At 41.5% G+C, this 9,891-nt stretch overlaps 1 protein-coding gene across 1 annotated transcript; it reads right to left on the bottom strand.

Moving 5' to 3' along the window:
* Positions 1-396: 396 nt before the first annotated feature.
* kop (askopos) lies at positions 397-8,982 on the bottom strand. The gene is made up of 6 exons (XM_078277530.1): positions 8,921-8,982; positions 6,601-7,733; positions 6,325-6,482; positions 3,336-3,436; positions 1,769-1,868; positions 397-1,655 (listed from the first exon to the last, which is right to left on the bottom strand). Exons 2-6 carry the CDS (start codon positions 7,729-7,731, stop codon positions 1,526-1,528), a joined length of 1,620 nt encoding a protein of 539 aa, XP_078133656.1. The 5' UTR covers positions 7,732-7,733; positions 8,921-8,982; the 3' UTR covers positions 397-1,525.
* Between the last annotated feature and the right edge of the window lie 909 nt (positions 8,983-9,891).

The following is a 9,891-nucleotide window of genomic DNA, read 5'->3' as shown; positions in this document are numbered from 1 at the left end:
ATAAACAGAAACCGTTTCTTCACTGCTGAGATCCTGCTCATGACTCTGGAGGGGCAAAACATGGTTGGAAAAGGTGTAGAGAGGTGCTGCGGCTCCTCTGATGCATGTGACAGCACGTGTCACAAGGCCTTTACTGACACCCACATACCTCTGCCTTCTGGATGGCTGGCCAGGGACAGGCTGTCCCACTATCTGTACATACAGGAGTACTTTAACAGCTTGCATTATTTAACGAATGGGAGTCATGCTGATTAGTTCCCTGTATTTGGGCTCCACAGGGTCACTTCTGTCAGCCTGTACACAGCACTCGGATGGTGTGAAGTTAACTCTCTTTTAAAGCTGACAAAGATGCAGCATTATTCAAACATTACAACACACAAGTGATGACAACTGTAGTGGCAGATGAACAGGCTAGGCTTTATTATAATTGATGAGTACACATCTTACCCTACACAGCCATGCTCTCCACTCGGCACCTGTGGCACTTAAAACTTTTCTTACAATGTTACAGGGTTTAATGAGACCACAGTGCAGAGTATCCTCTTAAGCAGCTGAGAGTACACTGTGGTCACTGCTGCTCTACAATTAAAAGGTCAGTTCACACAAATCACGGCGAACATTTTACCATGTAACCCCTAGTGGTCATGTTTTGAAATATCCACCACTGAGACCTCTCAATCGCTTCCTGCTAACACCGTGCCAATGTGTGGGGCACAAAAACAATGTCTGCCTGCCCACATATAAAACATATTAAATCACATAACTGCAAAGGTGTGTTGACTGTGATGTCATAAAAATAAGTAATCCAATATTATCAGTTTCCTCGATTTTGAGTTAAATGTGGAGTAATGTCTATTTACATGAATCTCTAGAGGTCGTATGCAGGGTTGGACTAAAACCTCTTGGTAAACATTACCAGGATTACATGAAACATTTAAATCAATGACTCTGCTTTGCCCTGCACTATATCTTCCACCAACGTTTTCCCCTCCAATCAAACACTAGGCTTCAAAGGTTGTACAAGGGTGGACAATGTAACAGTACACTTAATATGATGTTCTCCAATATGCCTGCCAAATTTGTTGCATAACTGTCAATTCTGCTAGCTGCTGTCATTTTCAGAAACAGATGTGAGGCTATCATCAGCCCAAGAGGCAAGAAATCAACAGGAACAGATAGGAAACGTGTCAATACAGGCTGGACTGTCCTAATCATATCCAGAGTAAACATGAATAGAGGATACCTTTGCACTTGGCACAACAGCAAATACTTAGAACATTTCAAACAGCAGAAAAACAAAACATGCACATACACATTAAAACATGCAGTTTCAAATATAGTAAAACATTAAGATGCTTGCTCCTTAGCATAATTTCTATATTGTCAACATGGGGGCATGCATAGTTAACAAAAATAGAGAGCCGCACTTAAACAAAAATAAACACTACATATATAAATAGGAAAGAAGAACAGTACAAACATTAATATTAAGTGCCGTTGGTACAAGGTAAAACATTAGCCAAATTTAGGGAAATGGGCTCCTTTCAAAGATTTTTGGGACCTTGGCAAAGCGCTTGTGTGTTGCGTAATTCCTGGCCTGCCATTCACGGAGGGTCATTTTAGGCATTTGGATTCCAAGCCGTCTTTGGTAGTTCCTAAAAATAAGCACAGATCTGTATTTTGCGTTGGCTGAAACATGTCTGCTTTAGGACTATTTGAAATCCACACCTCTTCGTAACTATGAAGAAACCCAGTGAGTGTGACGTACCTGCGTGTGAGATCAGAGGGATGTTGCCACTTTCGGCCATCTGTGCCTGAAGCCTGGTCGGCCACACGGGTCATCAGGGTCAGCAGCTCACTCATGACATCTTCAGGAAACACAAGTATGCTTTTGTGAAACCACACTTAAAAGGGGTGATAGAATGCAAAACCGATTTTACCTTGTCATAGTTGAATAACGACAGTTCGGTTGGTAAATAGGACATAACATAGAAGCTCAAATTCCCATTGATACCCCTATCCTCTGCAAATCTCACATTTTGAAACTGCCGCTGAAAACGGGCGAACCTCAACCTCAACAAAGCTGCAAGCTGACGTAAGCATCCCAACTCCTAGTCTTTGTCACGCCCCAACATTTGCATAGGCTACACCACTGACCTGAGGTCAGTTTAGTCTTCTGAATCTAGCTAGGTCATGCAGATCTCCAGAGGTCCGCTATTGAATTACTAAATTCACTTCTGAGACTTTTATGCAAGAAATCAACTATGTAGAGGTCAAATATGGGCTGTTTTACGAAAATGTATGGCTAATTGCAAATTGTGTCCGACTGTGTGTCGCAGTTCAGCAGGAGCTCAGCAGGCTACGTGACAGCGGCAAGTGCTGCCTCGCCGCCCGGCGTGTCCTACTTCATAGACTACAGCTCGCTGTGAGCTAGCTGGATCTCAGTCACGAAGGGGTTACTGGACTACAAAATGCAGAGGCTCTGATGGAGCTCCAAAGCCTGCAGCTAGCCGCGATTCATAGGACTGAATGGACAGTAGCAGCTAACGAAATCCCTAATGTTCACAAAAATGCATTAAATTGAAATCGGACACCATAGTTAGCTTTATAAGACCTTGGGGTAGATGTTATGTAAGTGGCGTGACGAAATTCAAAAATGTAAATATACGAAAGTTATGCCGAAAGTGTAGCAACAATTTTTTCATAGGATTAAATGGGACACAGCCTAGCCTGCAGCTCCGGAGCTCCGCGGAGCCACGAGCCCCGGTCGTCCAGTAACCGAGAAACGGTGACTTTCACTGGGTATAGAGGTTTCCGCTTTCTTGTCAGACTGTGTGGAGCTCCTAAAGTCCGACACGTCTTACTAAATTTGCAATTAACCATCAATTTATAAACAGCCCATATTTGAGCTTTATATAGTTGATTTCTCGCTTAAAAAAGTCTCAGAAGTGAATTTAATAACGAAATAGCCCAACAAACAATGTATAACTTTGCAGTGTCTGAAATATGAGACCTGCTGTCTCGTCTCCAATGTGTTTCTATGGGGTTCGCTCAAACCAATCAGCGCGCAGCTCATCTAAATATTCCTGAGCATACCATATTTGGAAGAAAAGCTCTTGTTCCAAATAGAGCCATATTCACAGGGTAGTTAAGGGCCTAATAAAATAGCATTCGGGCAATTTTCAGCCCAACTAATGTTACATACCCTATTAGGAGACCTTAAGGAACAGTGTAAAATACCCTCTATAATCATTCTATCACCCCTTTAAAAAATGAACATGATAGGCGGGTGTATTGTGGTTCTCTGGTGTGTCTGGTAGAGCTCAGGGTCATACCTGGATTGGCGCCTCGATGCTCTTTCACGTGTCTGGTGACAGAATGAACATAGAGCCGTTTCTCACGCTCCCAGTCCACCTCCCTGTCAAAGATCACCGGCCTGAAAAAGACAAAACATACTTAAAATAGAATAGGCAATTTTTTAGGCTGGACCCCAATATTCGACCATTAGGATATTCTTTTATTAGGTAGGTACCCGATTTGCAATTTTGGTATTCGAATTTTCAGTTGTGTCCCCCCGGCTTCAATACTGTAGAATAACAGGAACCTTAAAAAAATTAATACCTTTGATAAAACCCCCATAACAGCACAGCGTTTCCATTTCAGCTCAGTGCAAGTGCTGTTACACACCAACCAGGCGGCCGACCGTCGGCAGAAAAGGCAGTCGGACTGATCAGTCGGGTCCCCGAGGTCCAAAAAAATGCCTCAAAAAACACTGAGGCGACGCCGACTTGAGCGTACGCTCTGCGTGTGCGCAAAACGTAATACGTCTCCATAGCAGAAGGCGGCTCTTCTCTGTATGGTTTCCCAGAAAAGGAAAACTGGCAGCTGATTGGACGAACATGTCGCGTGGGTCTTTTTTCTCCGGAAATCCACAGCCAGACTGTCATGGCGGCTTGTTCAGAATACGATCTCATATTGTACTAAAATATGCGTTTCTGAAAACATTTTAAGCGAGAAATAGGCCATGCAGTTGCTGAATCTGTCTTCATTTCAGATCGACAAAGGTCCGTTTAAAATGATTTGTCAGATTTTGAGAGGGTCATCCGCTCGCCATTTCCGGGTGAGTCCCGACTGCCCTGTCTCCGACTGAGCATGTCGGGTCGGCCAAAATGAAGGCCGACAGCTCCTACGACGGTACGGAACACACCGAGCAGACTCGAGTCACTGACCTCGCCAGACTGTCCGACGGACGATAATTGGGTTGGTGTGTCAGGGCCCTAAGAGTAGCCCATAGCAAACAGCTCCACAAACTTCAAGCTTCATTAGATCAGGCTAGAGGTGTTGGACATAGCTTACAAATAATTACCTTCATTATCAAAATTGATAACAGAATAGAAAAATAGTACATAACCCTGTTATAACCCTGTAAATAAATGTTATTGAATACATAAATGTAAAACAGGTTACCCCAATCTACCCACAATAGACTTCAGCCTCACTGGTTTTGTATAAAATAATTTGCAGACCTCATCTACATGATGTTAACTGTAGCTAGCATTAGCCAAGCTACTTAAAACAGCTGCTCAGCTGGACAGATGTCTCAGGGATGAACAATACTGTGCTTCGACTTAATCTGTCCATTTACTGCCATCACTAAAATGCATTTATACTCAGAGCAGGAAACTGTCGCTTACACAGTTAATCACTTTTGTGTTGATCTTGTTAGAAGAGTAATCAAAGTGATGCTGTCTGACACTCAGCTCTCAGCTTGCAATAGCTGAGCAGCTGCTTCTGTTCAAGCATAAGTATGGGCCTCGGATAGCTAAACCACACAGCCACCAAACAAAAACTCTGGAATTTTCATAAATTCTTCTTTCTGCTTCAGAGTTCTACAACACGGCTGCCTCAGTTTTACAGTTTGAGCAGCCCTTTCGAGTGGTAACCAAACACACCTGGAACTCAATCTCATTAAAAAGTTAAAGGCTCCACATAGTCGGGCAACAGCATACTACAGCAAATCTACACAATGAGCCCCAGTTAAATAATTACAGGCAATTAACCAATAATGGATTAATCATTGACATCCTTAATAAACAATAATGATACAGTAGAGCTGTCAATCTTCCTCTAAAATACCATTTAAATTGTATTCCTTTTTTTAATTTAATATTCAAATTACATTTGAATGTATGTATGGGTTATCAGACCAAAAAATTAACAAGAATCAACTAGCTAGTAAGGTTGGGCGATATGTTAAAATTTTCCAACCAGCCACCATCAGCCCAGCACAAGCCGGTTGCCATTCGCCTAGGTGTGTGTGTGAGGCATCAGACGACATAACAAAAGCATTTAGTTTTAACCTATTTAAACAGTCTATAGTTTTCACATGCAGGTAGGCCAAGGCAAGAACAGGGTTTCTGCAGGTTTCACCAAGTCAAATTTAGACTTTTTAAAGACCATTATGAATGAAATTTACGACCTATATCACAACATCAAAAAAACAAAAACACATCAAATGTCAGAGTTCGGAACCATCGTCGGAAACAATTCCCCAATTTCCTCATTCGCATTATAGGAACGGTGTCTAGTCACTGTGTGAAGGACACAGAGCACCTCCGCTCTCAGTGTTGGCTCTGATCTAAGAGCGACACGGAGATCGTTTACAGGAGTTGGGGAGCTGCTGTGTGGGCCTGGCATAGGCAGTGTGGAGGTAGTGCTGGGGCCGGAGCCACCAGATAATTGGCAGAACTGGCTGATGGCTGTCGTTTGCTGGAGACCCTTCACAGCAGTTAGAGGTTTCTCACTTTTTCCCTGAGACTCCGGTGCCCGTACACCCAACGTTCCCAGTTTAATTGCTTTCTTGCATAAGAAGCAGTAGGCTTCAAATACGCTGCTAGGAACTGGCTTTAACCAAGCCCTACATTTATTCATTTTTTGGCTATCGCTAAACTTGCTGAAGAATAAAATCCATTTCTTGTCTGTGGTACAGTCCGAAAGAGACTTGCGCCAATAAAACGAAAGCTGATTAACTGCAATACAACTTGCATGTTGGTCTCATTTGTAGTTGTAATGGGCGAGATTCACTGAAGTTTGCCATCACATTTATAAAAAATAAACATTGCAGTAGTAATTTCAGCATCCGATAGTTTGGATTTTTTTTTACTATTAAATAAGCCCATGTTCGACTTCTGACAGCCCTATGGCACAGAAAGAGAGAGGTAAAAATATGAGAGTATTATCAAGGACAAACACAGTTCCCCTTCCACATTGTGTTTTATATGGTCCTACAGCTCTCCCTACAGGTGGCAGAGGCTACTACAGTACCTTCGACTCCTGGCACTGACACATTTGGCAGACGTGGAACCTCTGTTCTCATCTTGGCTCAGCTTGGTGGGATTAGCGGTTTGCTCTGGCAGAGAAGCTGCTGCTGTTGTTTTACTACTGGAGGTGTGCTGACCAAGAGCCACCACAACCGATTTCACCTTGAAAAAACACACAAGTTGCAGAATGCACACTACATATTGTACAAAATGAGCATGTGACATGCAAACAAAAATGACCGCATGTGTGCAGGACTACATCAATGGCAACTCTGCTTACCTGAACTTGGAGGGGTAATGTGGTCTCATAAGAAGTGTCCAGAGTGGTTTCCGCTCCGCCAGGTGTGGCTTGAAACATGGATGATTCAAATATGGGGGAACCAATATTCCATGTCTCATCAACATCACCTTCTAAAGGCTCTACAGGACAGTTATCAGGCTTCAACAATGGCCCACTTACAATAGGACACAAATCCCTAACTGTGAAGGAAACTTCCTGTCCAGACCGCACAGCTTGTTTAGGACAACCTGGCTCAGATGAACATTCAGGATGGTCCCCCTTCTTGGATCTAACACGCAGGTACTCCTTCTCTGGAGTCTCAACCTCACCTAACCTTAGCAGGGAACTCAAGGTAGCTGGAGGCACCTGAGAGTATACTGACTGAGAGGGGTTCTTTCCCATTTTAAGGTCCTTTATGTAGGACATGGAGAAATAACCCTTATCCTCTTCTACATCATTTACATTCAGATGCATTTCTTTCTTAAGCTCCTCTCGTCCTTCCTCCACTTGTCCATCTCCTCTTTTCAACTCTTGTCCATTTGCCACAGTTAAGACTGGCTTATTTTGAGAAAATCCTACAGCAGTGCCCAAGGGATTGAGGCACAAGATGTCCTCAACATCACAGTCAAAGGCAGGTGCAAGATCTTTCTCACACCTCAAACTGTGTGGTGCATTTCCCTTACTACCCCCTGGCTGTGTTGAGGAACAGCACTCAACTTGCTCTGAGCATAGCTGAGAACTCATACTCTCTTTTATTTCACTCTTAATATCTTGTGTCTTATCTAACAATGCAGGCGTAGAGTTGGCAAAGGGGGACACTGAGTCCTGTGTTGCAGGAGAGCTGCTATAGTCCATGAAACACCCGAGGTCTGGGGACACATCCTTCGAACTACAGGGCTTTTTTGCTGGAGTCTGATAACTGTCATCCTCCAATTTTCTTTTTTCGGCACTATTGTTTACCAACTCAATTTTAAAATTAATAAACGGGTTTGAGAGCTTTGTCTGGTGATCGAGACTGGCCTTTTCCTCACAAGTGATCATCCTTGAATAAATGGACAGAGGTGTAAAATGTTTGGCTGGATTGAGCCTATTGAAAATTGGGTTTGTTGTCAAATGCGCTTTATCATCCATGTCTGTTGAAAACAGAATAAAACACATACATCAGATCGTCAGTTAACTACTTTCAGATCATCGTTGGAAAACAGCAACAAAAATGTTTTTATAGTCAATGATTGGAGCTAAAATCAAAGTGATATAAATATAAAATGAACTTGGATAGTACTTAAATGTTTTAATTTCATTAGCTAGTAGCTGAAAATTGAATATTTCAAAAAAAATATTTGTGTTCATTAGATCCATCATCCTTCATAAGTCAACTTAATTAAAAGTAACGTTAATGAGAAGTGCATGACCCTGACCCAAACCCTGTATACAATGAAATCGGAAATTAATCGACACACACTTGCTATAGCTTAGCTAGCTAACTACATTAACTAACTAGTTAACTGGTGGGTTTATCTTCACAAACTCATATTAGCATAAACTCAGGGTTCCATTTTAAAGAAAAACAAAGAACACATCATTTCAAAAGACACCAAATTTGGCAGGGTGGTTTAAATAAAACGAATAACCATTTGTTTTTCTATTTAACGTTCTATGCATTTAATGCATTATTTAGCTAATGGCGGACTCCTCAAAAATATAACGTCTAGGGTTTCAAAGAAGGGGACTGCCAGCATGAGCTGGCACCGACAACATGTAGCTAACGTTAACGTTACTTACAGAACAAAACTTAGCTACACACAGCGTGCATTTTCTCCAATAACGTTGCATTTAGGGTCACCCTGTAATTTTCTTCAACAAAGCTAAGTTTCTTGTCAATTCATCATGGTTGGCTATATAATTTCCCTCAACGTAGCCTTGACTGGGATTTAGCTAGCTAACATTAGCTACGGTCAATAGCTTGTAATTAATAAAATAAAAAATAAGAAATAAAAAATAAATGTTGCACGCTAACGTTAACTAACGTTAGTGAAGTATGGGATTTGCAAACGTCGCCTTATCTTAACATTACCTAGAAAATGTCTACACATTAGTGGTTCTCAATGTAGCTAACGTTAGCTAGAAGTGCTCGGCGGGCATTTTGCTACGCTAGCAGTTGGCTAATGTCAGCTAATTTCGTTTAGCTACGTTACTAATAATTTGGCATACCATAGGTAGCTAAACTGTAAACGGTAATATAAATTAAGGTAAGCTGATGCCAGCCAACGGAATTCTGCACTAATGGTCTACCAAAATATGATAACATGAATTAACTCACCTCCTATCGAACATCAGCCAACTATGGAAAACACCAACTACCTGTCGCTACTATCGGCCACGCGCAAATGTGGTTGATACAAGAACGTGCACAAGGGCATTGCATTGGATGGGGACACTGTTCAAGTTCAGACTTGTATCTAGCTAGTGTGCTGCATTGTTGTCATTTAATGTTGTTAGTTCGGCTCTTAATTAGCGACTTTTGAATTGACAAAACTCTAATTCTGAAATTCTGGTAGACTCCAACAGACAGTTAGGACGGCAGAGAAAAGCATTGGTGTCAAACATAAGACTGATGCCTCCAGACATTACTTCACAGGAAGCAAGTATCCTCACCTATTTCAGCTTCTCCCCCCTGGTGGGCGCTACGGAACACTGTTCGCCAAAACATCCAGACAAGAACAGTTTAATCCCACAAGCCGTCACCTATGAAGAGTGTCAGGATTAATTCCTGTGCAATAACCAAACACAAAGCATCCACCTTTTATAATTAAACACATAAATTAAACATGTAAATATTTGTTAATACACTCCAGATCCAGTGTAACTATATAGACTGACCTGAATACAGTGTAGAAGTCGGTAGAAGTACTGATTCCATCATGGTAGTTGACATTTTTTGAGTACAGTCGAATATCAAAAATCTCACTTTCAGTAAAGTAGATTTTCAATTTCTGTAATCCGCTCCTTTTGTAAAGGCAAATAATCACTTTTAAAAGTATGAGAAAATCTGACATATGTTTTAGATTTTAACTCTGCTGACATTTACATTGCTATGTTTTGGTTTAAAAAAAAGTAGCCTTAGTGACCACATCTATCTCAATGGCTGTTACTCAAGGTAGTTCTCATAAAAGCTACTTTAGCACTTAATTTGAGTCATTTTCAACACAAGTAACCATAAATGTACTTTACTATTTTTAAGTGAAACCAGTACTTCTCTAATATTCTAACACTACTTCCACTCCTGCAGGA

Source organism: Sander vitreus, chromosome 20 (genome assembly GCF_031162955.1).
Source record: "Sander vitreus isolate 19-12246 chromosome 20, sanVit1, whole genome shotgun sequence".
Taxonomy (NCBI): Eukaryota; Metazoa; Chordata; class Actinopteri; order Perciformes; family Percidae; genus Sander; species Sander vitreus.
Note: the sequence above shows the minus strand (reverse complement) of the source record. Positions and strands in the feature narration are given on the sequence as shown.

Coding starts and splice junctions, on each gene's coding strand:
- kop (XM_078277530.1), bottom strand. CDS start 7,731: ATGGATGATAAAGCGCATTTGACAACAAACCCAATTTTCAATAGGCTC. Junction 6,483..6,600: donor CATTACCCCTCCAAGTTCAG/GTAAGCAGAGTT, acceptor TGTTTTTTCAAG/GTGAAATCGGTTGTGGTGGC. Junction 1,869..3,335: donor GCATCGAGGCGCCAATCCAG/GTATGACCCTGA, acceptor TGTTTCCTGAAG/ATGTCATGAGTGAGCTGCTG.